Here is a 17,613-nt window from a genome sequence, read left to right on the forward strand (position 1 = left end):
TTTGGGAATCTTTTGACGAACCAAGAAAAAAAGACCAACACAAAACACCACACCAGACATGACAAACATTAGACGATCAAATCTACTTTTCCAAAGCTCCTTGATTAAAAGATAGAGTTTTTAATACAGCCCTGGCACTCTAGATTGAAATTTAAATTTTTTTAAGGAAAAACGTCAAAAGTTGGCATGTATCATTATATGATATATGACTTATATATGATTTTTTTATATATGATATATGATTTTTTAAGGAAAAACGTCAAAAGTTGACATATATCATTATATGATATATGTCAACATTTGACTTTTTTCCTTAAAAAATGATATGTCATTCTGTTCAGTGTGTCATTTTCTATCGAATATAGTAAAAAAATACCGGGTGTTTCATTTAATAATCAAAAGTTAATAATCCGGTTAAAAAAGAAGTGACGGAAAACAAATGAAACTATCAATCTAATTTATGTCATACATGGTGGCGCACCTCATTCGCCTCGGTTGATTATACGAAAACGGAAAGATATAGAAACAAAATATTTTGTGGGTATATGCGAGAAGGCAATGTGCATAATTTAATATTATTTTGAAGTGTACAGGGTATGTCAGAACTAAGATCCATACCAAAGTTATATTTTTTCTTATAGAACACCCAGTATTTTATTTAATTTTTGAATTCTGGAACACAAAATAAGGCATTTATTATTAGTGCTTAATATGTTTACAAGCTTTGGTTTTTGAGATATCTAAAGATATTTAAATATGCATGCTATAATAAAAAAGATCGTCAACATCCTGTACCGGGTGAGTCAACGATAGAGTAAAGTCCATTATCTCATTTGTTTCGAGGTTGACAAAAAAAAATTAAATATAAAAGTTGTAGGGAAGGTTAAGATACACATTTTAAAATTATTATAGAGTATACAAGGTGCTTCAAAAAAGTGTGGCGGATATAACATATGTTTTTTAAATGCAACACCCTATTTTTTATTTTATTTTTAGATTCTGCGTAAAATTCCACCAACTTTTTTTATATATAATGTTATATATCTAAAATTAATAGTTTTTGCAATATTTCAATTTGTTTAAACAAATGTTAAATTGCAATGTGGTAAGAAATTGTCAGTAGTGCCATTGTTTCTGAAGTTGGAGTACCAAAATTTGGTAGAAGAGTTTTATAGAGATGAAAAAAAGATATATATATATATATATATATATATATATATATATATATATATATATATATATATATATATATATATATATATATATATATATATATATATATATAAAGATATTTTAGTTAAATAATACAGGGTGTTCAAAATATATTTATGAATTTCAACTACTTAAAATTGAAAAATCTCAAATTTTTTAAATGGGACACCCTATATATTATAATTTTTTCTGATAGATTTTCCAAAACTCTTCAACTTTTGTTAAGTATGTCATATACCTATTTTTAATAGTTTGCGATTTATTCCAATTTTTTCTATTTTTACCCATATTTTTAATACAATTACCCTATAGAATCATAGTTACCATAACAAACTATTTATTACTTATCTTTAACAAGTAGCTTAATAATTAGTTACAATTACTGGTATTAGTTAAGGTTAATTAACTTTACTCAAATAAACTAAAATTACAGTCGTGAATTTTTTGGTGTATTTCTATATTATGAAAGAGGACACACGGATATTTCGTCGCGCGTCGGGGCGAATAGCCACAGATTAAGGTAATACACTAGATTACCTAGTTCCTGAAGACTACTGATATAGGAATTTTCTTCGACATACAGTAAAGCTTTTTTCTCGTAGTATAATTCTGGTTTATAATTAATTTGGTAAAGCCAATATTACTACTGCCTACTGCCACGAAACTATCCCATTACACATTGAAGATGTTTTCTAGAGAATTTACATCTATTCTTATACTAGTTAGCAAAGGACTGTATAATATATAATACTGAACCAAAAAATATATTATTCTTGGCTTGTTCGTGTCACATTGACTAATTCATTTCAGGAAAATATGTAACTATTATCTCTACAAATTTATACTTATTACAACAAATTAAACTAAAATTCACATTTTGTTCTTAACTTGCTTGACAGACAAGAAATTTTGATAATTATTACTTTTTGTCATAGTAACTATGATGTTATAGCGTAACTGTATTAAAAATATGGGTAAAAATAGAAAAAATTGGAATAAATCGCAAACTATTAAAAATAGATATATGACATACTTAATAAAAGTTGAAGAGTTTTGTAAAATCTATCAGAAAAAATTATAATATATAGGGTATACCATTTAAAAAATTTGAAATTTCTTAATTTTAAGTAGTTAAAATTCATAAATATAGTTTGAACACCCTGTAGCATCTAACTAAAATATCTTTACATAGGTCTTTTTTCTATATATCTATAAAATTCTCCTACGAAATTTTAGTTCTCCAACTTTAGAAACCATGCCATCACTGACAATTTTTTATCACACTGCAATCTAACATTTGTTTAAACAAATTTAATTACAAAAACTATTCATTTTATGTATATAACATTATATAAATATAAAAACGTTATGGAATTTTACGCAGAATCTAAAAATAAAATAAAAAGTAGGTGTTCCATTTAAAAAAAAACGTATGTTATATTCACCACACTTTTTTGAAGCACCCTGTATACGCTATATTAATTTTAGAATGGGTATCTTAACCGTCCCTATAACTTTTATATTAAATATTTTTTTGTAAACCTCGAAACAAATGAGATAATGGACTTTACTCTCTCGTTGACTCATCCTGTACATTGCTATTCGGAATTAATTTTTGTGCTGATTTTTAAGCCAAAGAAATATACTTTACTGAAAAATTTGATTGGTTTGTTTAAAGTATACAGGGGTATCAAAAATTGCTGGTCTATTTTAAATATGTATTTTACATAAAAACTTCGTTATTTCAAATACATACATCCTTTATTTTTTAAACCTAACCAAAGCAGATTCAAATGTTCTTTCAAACTATATTAGTTTCCTATACCCATCTATCTCAGATTTTGAATAAGATGCAATTTTTTGATAAAATGGCAACCAAGAGGGCTGGTGCCGCTATGGCAAGTTTCTAGTGACACTTGGTAGCTATTTTCAAAATCGAAATTAGTTTATAGACATTATTTAAGTTTATAGGAATTTACTTTTATTTAATTTACGTACAATAGTTTAATAAATAATATTTTTAAATATGTATTCATTATTCTAACAAGAAAATCATGAAAAATTATGCTGAGTGCGAAAACCGAAGAAGTAATGCTTTGATTTATTTTATGATGACTGTGACGTATGGATTTTCTATAAAAGAGCCAATTAGGGCAAATTCATTTTCTTCACTTCCAACGACATGTTTCTGCCTAATAGATTTTTTTTTATAAACCACGCTAGGTACCAGCTCTGCAAAATAGGACAAATAGTTTTTCAAAAAGAGACGCTTATCAGGAAGATTTCTATTTGGATATCTTTGATTTGCTTATGCCTTTGAGGCCAAAAAGCTCTCACAAAAAATTTCTCACAAAATAAAATAACTAGTAACATATCCATTCGTTTCGCCAGCAGATACTGTTTCATGTTTATTGATAAAATAATGAAGACTTACTTATTAAACTATTGTGGGCAAATTTAAGTAAACTGTTATAAATCCAAATAATAATGTCCATAAACTAATGTCGTACGATTTGAAAATAGTTATTTTCAAAATCGACGATTTGAAAATAGTCACTTGAAAATTCCCATGGCGATACCAGCCATCTTAATTGTCATTTTATTGAAAAATCGCTTTTTATTCAAAATCCGAGGTAGATAGGTATATGAAACCCTAATATTGTTTGAAAGAGCAATTGAATCTGCTTCGATTTATGTTAAAAAATATAGGGTGTTACATTTAAAATAAACGTAAAATAAATACAGAAAATAAATCAGCAATTTTTGGTACCCCTGTATAAATTTAAGGAAGCAATACATATTTTTAGGAAAATTTATTTCTCTACCTTTAAACCCAGCACAATATTTAATTCTGAAAGGTAATGTACAAGGTGTTGGTATCCTATTCTATTGTAGTATGCATATTTAAATATTTTTAATAATCTCAAAAACCGAAGATTTTAAGCATATTTAACCCTGATAATAAATACCTTTTTTTGGGTCCAAGAATCCAAAAATGAAATAAAATACCGGGTGATCCATAAGAAAAAATATAACTTTGATATGGATATTAGTTCTGACACACCCTATATATTTCAAAATAATTTTAAATTGTGCACATTGCGTTTCCCACATTTATCCATAAAATATTTCTACATCTTTCCGTTTTCGTATAATCAATCGAGGCGAATGAGGTGCGCCACCCTGTATACTAACGTACCGTATTTTTTTTTCTTATCCAGAAAAATAAAAAAAGTTATAGGAGTGAGCCACTTTTGAGAAACACCCAATATATTTCTACAGAAATCTACCTAGATCAACAAACACGCTCCTGAGATACCTATAGCATTATATTTGAGTATAGCTATTTATTACTAATTTTGATTATTTCTACCATTATTCAGCGGTTCACTTCATATACGCAGCTGCTTCTAAATGCAGCACGCGCGTTAATACGGCCAAATTAATTTACCGTGAGGGATGTTATGGCGTTCATCGTCGCCTTTGACAACGAATATGTCTTGCGATAAATTTAATAGCAAATACTATTACGAGGCATATATTAATATGTAACACGACGGCGCTAACCTTGTTAGGGAATATATTAGAATTCTTCTGTGTCGCGTGAAAACCGTCAGCAATATATGCCGCGAACATAACTTATTTATAGAAAACTCATATATAACACGTACGGCTATAATTATTTTATGAAAAATTGACAGTTTTATGGATGCTAGAGAAACGGAGAACAAAATGATATTGATATGGACAATATTTTTTTATTCGGGGATCGATAACTAAATAGTTATTTCTGTAACTATTTAATTACAAATTTCTTGCAGTTTAGAAGCCGAGAGCTGCAATCATGCTGAGTGCAACAAATACAGGGTCCGACAATAGTACGTCGGGCATCTGTAGTTCCTAGGATAAAAAAAAATTGAGAATTTTGTTTTAGTGTAAAGTTAAAGTAAGTACTAGGATGTAATTCGGGAAAATATTTTAACTTTTATAGGGTGGCTCAAAAAAGTGTGAGTGGGATTAATTTTTTTTAAATGGAACACCCTGTATATTATTGCAAATTTGGCTTCCCTTAAGATAACTTTACATAATCCTAAGATAGATTTCAGAGATATTAATAAATAAATAAAAATATATATTGCCACTTGATATTTTTTTATCTCAAAAACTGCGACTGACTGATTTTGATATTATTACAAATTTTGTTGCAAATATTATTTCTAATCTTAAATTGAAAACCTCGTTTCGCTAGCTACTGTAATTTTGGAGTTACGATTTTTAAAAATTTTTAACCCCCTTCCATACACCCTTTCCAACCCCCCCCCCTCCCACCCCCACCAAAAACTAATGGCCAGATTCTCGGGTGCAACATTATTTTTGTGCCAAATTTGGTTAAAATCGGTTTAGCGGTTTTGGAGTTATCGTGTTACAGACGGACGGACGGACGGACAGACAGACACCATGAAAATATTTTGTATTTAGGTCATTTATGATCCAAATAACTCATTTTGAGTGAAATTAAAAAAAATTGCCGATCTTAATAGCCTACCATACCTGTCGGTATGGTCGGCTAAAAATAGGGTGTTACGTTTAAAAAAACATATGTTATACCCGCCACCCTTTTTAGAACCACCCTGTATACTCTAATAATACCCTAATAATTTTAAAATGTGTGTCTTAACCTTCCCTATAACTTTTATATTTAACATTTTTTTGTAAACCTGTACAAACATAAAAAAAATCAGCTATTTTGGGGTTTGTTAAAATCAGTCCTATTCCAGAAAAATATTTTTTCCGATTTGATATGCCACTTATTCGATCTATGAAAAAATAGCAGAAACAAATTTAAGTTTATTATTGAAGTAAGTTTTAAATCTGTATCAAAGCAATAAATACGCGACCTTTACAATAGAATCGATAGAAAATTTTGTACGTTATACGACTCGACAACAATATTTCGCAGATATTGCCATGCTTCATGCGGCTTTTGTGAAATCTGTAGGCTTAAACTGCAAAATACCAGTCCGAGGTTGTGTAAAGTAAATTACTATTTGGATGCGTATTTACTCAGTAATAAGAAAAGCTTCTATTTTTTTAAATTTAATAATATTACAATTTTTATTAGAATTTTAGGAAATATCATTTTTATTCGAATATTATTAAAATTATTATGATGCGTAGGTTTTTCGAACCAATTTAAATAAATATGATATGGGTTACTTATTTCTACTAAATTAACTATAATCTATTTTAAAAAATGTTTTAAATTTAAAGGAAGCTATAACAATTCCGCAATAATCAAAAAGTTTTATTATTTTATAAAATGCTTTCATACTCCTTAGCTTAGATATTTTTTGAAAATGTATTTAAATTTTTTAATTTCAGTTATTTTTAAATTTCTTCACCTGCAAGTATCTTGCAGCAAGACCAAGATCAAAACTACTTAACTAGTCTGCAATATCAACACCTTGCTGGTCTTGGTCTTGCTATTTACTATCTGTTTGATAAATACTATCAAGTGCATACCAGAGATTGTCCCTATAATAAATATTATTTTAAAAGGCAGAATTCAAAAAGAAATAAAAAAGCATATAGAAGATGTCGATAAAGATTAGTCCTTTCGATTTATATCTTTTCATATTATTTATATATTCTTATATGAACACAATAAAAAAATATAAAATTAAAAATATATAGAACATCCTGTGTAATCAGGTCTACCCGTCAGGTAGTTTATACAGTTAAAGCTAATTTTATTTTCAATAGTAGATACCAATAAAAGAGAAGAATTAGTGCTAAAACTAATGTTAATGTATATTGCACTGAACGTTTAGAAAAACAATTTTGTATTTTATTTATGGAAAATGTAAATTTGTATTTTTTTAATCCAACGTAACCACTTTACAGTTATATTTACATCTTAAGCTGTCTCATAATATTCATAACATGTTTAATTGTGATCCACATTTTGTTTTTAAGGTCTTTTTTATTCCTTAAAAAGTTTATATTTATTTCTATTAACGTTTCTCAGTTTATTTTTTCGAAAACACAACGATTAAATAATTATTTGTATGTAACCGCAGGATATAAATAAAACATATTAATTAGTAAGGACAATTAAGTAAATATATTAAGCTTATATTAAATTTTAAATTATTGACAGTGACAGTTAAGTTAGTTTAAGTTTTAAATATAGTAATATTAAAGAAAACAACAGATTGGCATTACATTGGAAAGCTTATAAAGCAGCAATTGAAAGTTTGAATGTGGTAGACAATTATTCGGAATTGAAACTAAACGAATTTCGGACTTCCGTTTCCTCTATTTAAATGTTTTAACTTACAAAACAATGTATCACTGACCGTTATCAAATGTAAATTAATCTAAATTCTAAATTTACTGAGTTTTTATATATTAGAGCCAGGTATTAACTAGTGAAAAAGTTGGGTACAGTCAACCGTCAGGTTGTCCACTGAAAAAGTAAAGATTCCAGTTAACGTCTCCTTTTTGCTACTAGGGCTAATCTGGACGGAGCCTACTTTGTTTTGTACGCGGAATCCGAACCGCGGTCCTCAGCCATATTATGGTCAATGGCCTATCGACTTGGCAAGTGTCTAAATCAACTCTTACTCACGAGATATCCGATCTCATCCGGCCTCGAACCGACGTGAATGAGCAGTGTGTGTCAATAGATTTTACACTTTTGCCTTAATTGGACAACAGCACGATACAGAGTTTCGAACCGGTCACCCGTCCATCCACTAGTAGCGCCTTACGTCGCTTAACTTCGGTGTTCTAATGGGAACCGGTGTTTCGAGAATTCACGAATACGTTCTTTTTATAAGCTGTTGATATATCATAGGAATACCCGTATTAGGATTGCTAAACACGTTATTATTATTGCTATAAAAACGCTTCTTTAACTGTATGCTCTTTTCAATGAGGTTTCCTGTGGACCACCAAACTTTCAACCACTTTATATTGTGCTGTTTAGACAACACCTGGTCCGCAATACTGCATTGACGACTCACCGCATTTACGAGGTATCTGGTAGGTACACTCTTTCCCTTGTTTCGATTAGAACGCTTTTCGAGAGAGTTGATCCGGATATGAAGAGATTTTTAATGTTATATTTTTTGACTATTCGAGTAGCCAGGAAAGAGAGAGCATTTTCCTAAGGCCGGTAAAAAATAAAATTTATTTTTAATATCAGCATAGGTCCGATTCTGCTTTGTTTCGTAGCTACATGTTGTTAAATTCTTATTGTTTCGATTTATAATAATTTTCTTCCAACTACTTTTAGCGTTTCTAATGAAATTTTGATGGTAAAAGTTACTATAAATGCGACATATTTTGAAGCTTAAAAAGTGTCGACATATTCACCAGCGACGTCCATATGTGTTATCACTGGAATATTTTTCTAAAAAAAGCATATACGCCACTGACTATTATCATACACCCTAAATATATTTTTTTTAGTTTTTGAAGAGAGTTTTTTAATTATTTTGTGTTCTTATTAGATAACTCTGAGGCAATCGGTTTGTCTGAACACAAAATTCAACGCATTATTTTTGAAAAAAACTCTATATTTTATGTATATTAAAAGACTATTTAGTCCATAGAATATCAAGAATAAATGATTCTGTATTATTGCACACAGCATGTAATATGAAATATTACCTAGTGTTATACGTATTCACTTTTGTGCTTTATAAGTATTATTTTTCTTCTCTCCTTCCTAATTTATTCTAACAATGCTGTTCTAAATTTAATTTGTTCTCTCGTAAATTCTAAACACCGTTTTCGCATTAATTCCAGAATTGAATTAAATTCACTTAAGACAGAATGTACCTGTAACGTTTGCATTTCACTTGCAGACTTACAACATGGACGCCCAAATAGGAGAATCGTCGGCATGTGCCACTGCACTCATGTGCGGAGTAAAAACAAACTTCGAAACCGTCGGTCTGGACGCCAGAGGCAGATTCGAAAACTGCTTTTCAAGCTTTTCCTCGAGAGTGCCTTCTTTGATAGACTGGGCACAAGAATCAGGTAATATATTATCCCATTTATTTTTCGCTTTTTCGAGTAAAATAACTGTTTTAAACTAGATTTAATAGAACCGGTTTTATTTCAGTACCTATATTTGGTGCGGGATCTTTTTCTTGAATAGTTAAAATTCTGCATCATTAATTTGTTCGTTTAGTATTTTTATTTATATATTATTATTTTTATTTATATATTAAGTATTATAGAGTTTTTGTATTTTGTAAGTACCTAAGAACCATAAATAATATTTGATATACAGGGTGGTCCCAACTGTATTACGGAAACTTCAGCAACATATTCTGCAGATAAAAATAAGTAAAAAAGATCGTATAAATGCTTCTTTTTGGAGATACAGGATGTAGAAGTAACGTCAATATTTGGATGAAAATTAGTGTCTGGACGTTTTTTGATATGAGAAATTTGACTTTGATGTCAATAGGACTCCTAATTGTAGGGGGCGCCACCTACATGTGTCTTAACTCTTTTGAAGAGTAATAACTTTTCGGCCGTACCGTTATAAAACTCCTGAGTGAAAAAATGTACATTTCCGTGATTTCTCACGTAAAAAATGTGTCTTGGTAAAAATCGCTACGAGTAATGGTTTTCGAGGTATTTGGAATCTACATTATCAATATCTGCCATCATTGACATAAATTAAACATGTTGACTAAATAGTTATTAGATTGAAATCATAAATTTGAAATGTTTTTGTGTTAAAAGTTCAACAGAAACAGTTTTATCGTTATTTTTTTAAGAAAAATTGATGATTACTTTAAAAAAATTAAATATAAAAAGTTACAAATTTATCATTTCAGTCAAATAACTATACCATACGTGTGTTAATTTTTTGTCATTAATGACATGCATTGACTATTTCCATTCTAAATATCTTGAGAACGGTTTCTCGTAGCGATTTTTACTAACAGATATTTCTACGTTAAAAAGCACGGAAATGTACATTTTTTCACTCAGGAGTTTTATACAAGTACGGACGAAAAGTTATGACACTTCAAAACAGTTAAAACACATATAGGTGGCGCCCCCTACAAACAGGAGTCCTATTGACATCAAAATCCAATTTCTAATGTCAAAAAACTCCCAGACCCCAATTTTCATCCAAATATTGACGTTACTTCGAAAAAATTGAAATAAAAATTAAATTTCTGTATCCTGTATCTCCGAAATTAAGCATTTTAGAACATATATTTATACAAACTTTTTATTTATTTAAATATGCAGATTATGCTGCCGAAGTTTCCGAAATACAGTTCGGACCACTCTGTATACATTTGCTGTTTGACTTGGAATGTACTTATTTTCTTAGCACGTAAATGAACGAAACAGAAGTTAGGATACAAAATAATTATTATACAGGTGAGTCTTAAATAAGTGCAAATATTTTCATGGCTGATATATCTCGATAAAAGAAACATATTTTTTCTTTACCGGCTTTCAAATAAAACCAAAATAACCGAGTTTTTTTTTTCAATTTTTTTTTTGAAGTTATTTTTTTTATGAGCATCTTATCTGAGGGTTATTTTTTTTGAAAAAAATGTATTGTAAATTTAACCTGCAACCTATGTTGCCATATTATCAAAAATTTATGCTTTTTAACTAAAAACTAAAAAAAAGTCCAATTTTTTTATAAACATTCCAAATTATTTTGAAAAAAAACATTTTGCAAAAAAACCTCATAATCGTGTTTCTGGGGTCGAACACTCATTGTGTATATGCTTGGTAAACATAACAGCTTCACCGAGATAAATAATAATAAGAGATGTAATCTAAAGAATGGTTCACATTTATTTATCCAGATATACAGTACGAGTCTTAAATAAATGCAAATATTTTCAGGGCTGGTAGATCTCCAAAAGTAAACTCCAAAATAAACAAGGTATTTTATTTTGAAAATTTAAGAATTTTTTCTGGTTAAATATTGAAAACAGCTGTAGGTTTTCTGGGTTTCCTCCAGTATTGCCATATTGTGAAGATATTATGATATTTAATTTAATTCTATTTTTTTTTTCAAAAAATTCCCAATTTTCGATTTTTTTAGCAAAAAAAGCTTATAGACGTTTCTGAGATCGAAATATACTACCCCTAAAAAAATTGCACTTATTTAAGACTAACCCTGTATAATTGAATATAAAGTAGGAAAAAGAAATAATTAAATTGAAATTGTTTTAATTATAATGATGTCAACTTTATTTTCAATTATATTGCCAGTTCGTACTCTTTGATAAAGAATTATCATAATTCATCAATATATGTTACGCATTTATTTATCCAGATATATAATAATATTATATATTTGAATGTATTTATGATTGTACCTATCAGCCTCTTTCTAACTCAATATTTTGCTTTAAATTTGAATTTTAGATAGGCTACATTACAAGAAAATATCACTGCTACATTTGCTAATATTTTATTTTTTATAATTAAAGACACACTAAAAAACAACAAAAACGGATATTTAATTAATATTATAATGTGTTCATTAAAGAGTTTCATACTAATGGAAAAAATTTAATCGTCATTTTTTAAAGTGTATGTCGGTTTCATATGTTCACGGCTAAAATGTAACGGACTGTATATGGATCAGTGTTAAAACTCTAATATAGCTTTATGCCGTCAAGTTTAAGTTATTTTGCACTTGATAAAGGAATATTTTACAGCGGCAATTGATGGAACTGTCTTTGTACATGTTGCTTATCTGATCATCCACGCTAGGTCGTGTTATTGGGAGCAGTGGCTGCTCGGAAAACAATACCGATGTCTTTTTGAGTCGCGGAAATTGGAAAAATCCAATCTGATTTCCAATAACGTTACAGATAGGCAGGAGAAGAGTAAAAACGGGATCAACAGCAAGGCAAAAAGAAAATTGGGGGTTCCGACTTGGCCGTACAGTCAACGGTTTAATGCAAAAAGTGTTAACGTCACAGATAAGTATCGCTACACAAAAACGCCTCTAAGTAATAGCCGTTTGTAAATGGGTAACCTAAGGCTTGTTAATTAATGTGCGATAAAGATTTTTCTCAGCAAAGATTATATCCTCTTTTATATTTAGCACTACTTCCATCCAAGAAATATATATTTACTTTATTATTTTCTTGAAAATATGCAAAACAGCATATTACTAATCATACATTTCTTTTAAATTTAATTTAAAGACATTTTTAATTTAAATACATACATATTTATCGATCATATTAAATAAACTTTTTGTCACGTGATTAAACTTGACCGGCACAGCGTTGCCCATTTTTACATATTTACTTTAATCAAAATATTTTAGAAAACAAAAACAAATTAATTATAAATATATACACTTATTATTTACATAAAAAACTCCTTTTTAACCGCCCTTTGCGGCCCTTACTACTGCTTTCCCGTTCAAATTATACTAATAAAGTTGCGATGAGTTTTTCACGGCTATTAAGCTATTTTGTACACTTCCCACTAAAAGAAGTTCTAAGAAGAACAATGTTTGACTGCAAGTAAATAGAAGCTAAAAAAGTCTGCTGGTATAAAAATTTAGCTTAAAGTATAACACACATTTTAAACCAAAAACTCGTAATAAAATGCTGAAGTGTCAAAAAGAATGACAATGTCAGCAAATAAATAAATACATGTGGCAACTTGACAATTTTTACCATTTGAATCCCCAGCCGAATATGTCCATGGCTGGCAACAATGAATTTAAAGATCGCGCCCTCGATTACGTAACTAAAAGTTTAATTGGTATTGAATATATATAATAGTAAAACCCTATATTTTATATAAACATTTTTGATTGGTAACTTAAACTTATTCATTTACACTGATGTTTTGCAATTAAAATAATTATTTAAATTACGCAAACAAAAGGCCTAATTTCATATCAGCGTTTATTTCGAATTTTTGGACACCAAGAAAATTCATTATAATAAATTACATTTTAATTTTTCCAGGATATTATTTTGTGAAATATTTTGGAACACTAGTTTTCTCCAATTTTTGCTCACTAAATATTAAAAGTCGCGCATATTAAAAATAAACGAATAATCAGGTAGACAAACGAAATTTCTCCATATATGTAAATTGTGGTATTTAAGTTAGATAGAAGATAATACTACAGAAGATAATACCTGACATAAAAGATAATAATTCAAAGTTAAAAAAATAAAACACCACCAAAACTATTTGAATTAAACATTATACGCTGAGTTACATATTTTTAATTAGACTAGCAACTATCAACTAATATTTTAGTGTAATTATTTTATTATTTGTCTTATTATGTGTTTTGTAAAAATATACTTTACTCTGTACTTATTTTTATAAAAAAATTAAAAAAGGTAGTTTTTTTGCTGGAATTGTTATAAATATTTTAGAATATGACTCAGACATATGTTTTTTTTAATGGGACGCCTTTTATATTATTTTTTATTTTATTTGTCTTGTTATAAACTTTCTAAAAATATAAGACACTCTATACTTATTTTCATACCTAAATAAGGTAAAATGTGCATTATTTTACTTTTGAACAAAAATTAACCTAGTTAAGAAAAAAAGCACTGTATATTTAGTTAATTTAATTTAACCAAATAAGCTTGCCTTTCATCGTGTTATCTTATTAAACTGCACGATAATATACATTATGCGGGTTTTAAATAACACGCCTCAATCAGAGTTATAGATATTTTTGATGCACTTGAACAATAATTTCACACACAAAAACTAGCCTAAAATAGCCAATAATCAAAATTTGAGATCGAATAAACTAGGCGATTGTTTTAATTACCATATTTAAACCGACCGCCTATGCTAAGTTAAAAATGCAATTTTTAAATTTATATAAGATAATAAGTGGAGTATGTTATATTTTTATAAAACTCATATATCATCTTTGGACCCCCGATACACATTTGTGTACAAAATATTTAACTGTATCTCCTTAATTTACCGTTTACACAAATTAAATTTAGAGCGATAACTCCCAATACGGAATGATCATATTTACTGTATAAAGAGTTATATCTCTACATATACAGTTAAATATATTGTACACTAATGTGTATCGTGGGTCCGAAGAGGATAAGGTAAATAAAATAAAAAAATATATAAATATGATATTCCATTTCATAAAACATAAGTTTGGGTTATATTCGATAATAACTAGTTAGCGAAGAACTAGTTACGCCGCTAAATTCTACGTGACAAACCCTACGAGACTCAGTTACCACCTTTTCGATAAGTTATAAAATTAGTGCGAGACAAGAGGAATAAACAAATCCCCTGTAAATCCTACATATATATCATACATATAATTCGCCCTGTAATTCAGGAAGTAAAAAGACTAGATAGTAAAATCGCATCTTTGTATCTCTGATTATAAACGAGATACCCTGTAAAACAAACGAAAATGGAACACCTTGTACAATTTTGCGTTAGTACAACAAACAATAGTCATATTTTTTAAGCGCATATCTTTTAGAAGTTTATTTAGAAATATTATTCAAATTCTTTCAATTAAATATTATATTACGCTTTTAATCATCTCCTTAATCATAAACGTTTGTCATTATATAAATAATAAATATCTACAAAATCCAAGCAGTCGTATTTTTAAAATAGTTAAACGAACTTATGAAAAATAAATCTATTTTTTCAAGCGAAGCTAATAACGTACCGCTCCATTAGATGCATCATTAAATTCTGTTCTTTTTGGACCGACTAGCTCAGAAAGAGGCAATTAAAAAGTTCATCTTTGCATTATCAAACAAACAGGTCACGTAAAGATGCAAAAAAGCATAAAAAGAAGATCGTTACAGTACTCATTAAGGGCCAAAAGATAAAAGTTTTGTAAAGAATATACTGCAAAGGTAAATGGTACGTTTTCTTCCAGTTCTTAGGAAACTAAATAAATTTTTTATTTAACTTGCTATATCATTAAATTTTAAAATAGCCGATTATATTAATATTTCTTGATTTAGTATTTATAAAATTTTAGAGAATTGAATTTACTACAATTGTAGGGAGATTTAATGTATGAATACATGTGTATGAGACATAAATATGAATTATTACTATACAGAATAATCCGAATATTAATCAGAAAACTTTGACGGCATATTCTGCAGATAAAAATAAAATAAAAAAGTTTGTAGAAATTCACGTCCTTCGTTTTCGATATACATGGTGTCATACATTTTGGATATACATGGATTTAATGGGATTTAATGTTTAATATTTTTTTTTCAAATAATTTCTGAACATCGATGTTTGGATAAAATCGTTTTTTTATGAGAACTTCGATATAGGTTAGGTTAGGTTAGGTTAGGTTAGTTAACACTATGACTCCTACATGTTGAGAGCACCACTAACTTTTTTATTACTATTGTGAAAAGTAATATTTTTTCGTCTGTACATATATTTGACTATTGAGGTTAAAATATACAGGGTGTCCTACTTAAGATGGATACAAGCCAATATCTTGATTGTTTGTTGAGCGATTTTTTTCATTTTTGGTAGGAGGCTGTATGACTATAAGATGTACATTTTGTCCAGGATAAGAAATGCGATACCTCATAGAAGTACGTTTTAATGGGGTTTGATAATTTTCGAGTCAAGAGTAAACTACCCTTAGGACAGTATTTATTTCAAATCTGATAAATTATATTGAATTGGCGCAAGATACGTAAGTTCTAATTTTGATAAATATTGATACAGGGTATGTTATTAAGTACCTACGACGCCACTGGATAAACAACTAGTTTATTATCAATAACCAATTATCAATTAATATTCGATTTAAGTTTTCAGATAGCTTCCATAATAATTAAGATACGATCCAAAAAACTAAATATTTTCAATTTATTTTGTTTACTTTAAAAAATTGTTTTTTAAGTTTGCTAATACAAATGATTTACAAAATAATTTAAAAACACAGTTTTCAATGGAATCTGAAATATGATTTTTATTCGTTTTATTGAGAAATATTTAAAAAAATATATTAATTTATTGTATTAGCAAACGTAAAAAATTTTTTTAAAGTAATCGAAATAAATTGAAAATATTTAGTTTTTTTGTATCGTATCTTAATTATTATGGAAGCTATCTGAAAACTTAAATCGACTATTAATTGATAATTGGTTATAACTGGTTATTGATAATTAACCAGGTCTTTATCCAGTGGCGTCGTAAGTACTTAAAAAAATAATAATAAAAATAAAAATGTCTTATTTTAATAATACACCCTGTACCAATATTTATCGAAATTAGAACTTAAGTATCTTGGATAAGGAGGATCCAATATAATTTATCAGATTTAAAAATACAGAAATAATAGACTGAATCAGAAATAAATACTGTCCTAAGGGTAGTTTACTCTTGACTCGAAAAATGTACGTCTTATAGCCATACAGCCTCCTGCCAAAAATGAGAAAGATCGCTCAACAAACAACCAATATATTGGTTTGTATTCATCTTAAGTGGGACACCCTGTATATATTTGCAACATTTTTGTGTAAAAAAAGTCTCTAGGTAAAAATTGCTCCGAGCAACGGTTCCCAAGTTATTTGAAACCAACCACGTTGACTAGATAGGCATTAGACACAAATAATAAATTTGGTAATGTGTGCCACAGGCGCAATAGAAACTGATTTATTATACATTTTGGAAATTAAAGTTTACCCTTTCAAATTTATCATTTCAAATATTGTAACTACCTAGTGGACATGTTTAATTTTTGTCAGTGATGAAATATATTGATTATTTCAATTTCAAATATCTTCAGAACGGTTGCTCGTAGCGATTTTTGCCAGGATATCGTTTTTAAGTAAAATATGGTGGAAATTCCAATAGTCTAATACAAGTTAGTCTACAATAGTGTCCATCTCAATAGTCTAATACAAGTATGGACAAAAGTTATTATTTTTTTAAACAGTTAAAAATATGTTATTAGCGGCCCCTACAAATAGGATTTTTTTTTTAAATAACAAACGGCTGTCCTCTGCCGGTAACACTGTTACCTGTAAGACTTATTGTGTTTTTAATCCTTTTATATATTATATATATTATATTATTTTTTCTTTGTGGCTTTAGAATTAGGTCCTTGAATAAAGGTCTTGCTATTCATGTGCCCCTCTCCGTTCCTTTAGTGGACACTCTGTTTTTTCCTGATCCAGAGTTTTACTGTACTACGGATTATATATTTGGGTATTCCCAGTACTCTTTGTATTTCTGTATTTTGTTTTTTTTTGTACCACTGTATTTCCCAGTGGCGCTGTGATCCAGCACCCAGAATAATTTAATTCTGTTCCTTTCTGCTAATTCATCCAGGCTTTCCCAGACGAGACGCATTGACGATAC

The 17,613-nt window shown here is 28.7% G+C and overlaps 1 protein-coding gene across 1 annotated transcript in view; it reads left to right on the forward strand.

Moving 5' to 3' along the window:
* The window catches only part of LOC115878887 (alkaline phosphatase-like), an 891,059-nt gene that overhangs the window by 451,010 nt on the left and 422,436 nt on the right, over window positions 1–17,613 (forward strand). The window contains exon 4 of the mRNA XM_030895492.1: window positions 9,087–9,261. Coding sequence (XP_030751352.1) covers window positions 9,087–9,261 — 175 coding nt within the window. The remainder of the gene's footprint in view (window positions 1–9,086; window positions 9,262–17,613) is intronic.

Source organism: Sitophilus oryzae, unplaced genomic scaffold (genome assembly GCF_002938485.1).
Source record: "Sitophilus oryzae breed Bouriz unplaced genomic scaffold, Soryzae_2.0 scaffold_1536_pilon_pilon, whole genome shotgun sequence".
Taxonomy (NCBI): Eukaryota; Metazoa; Arthropoda; class Insecta; order Coleoptera; family Curculionidae; genus Sitophilus; species Sitophilus oryzae.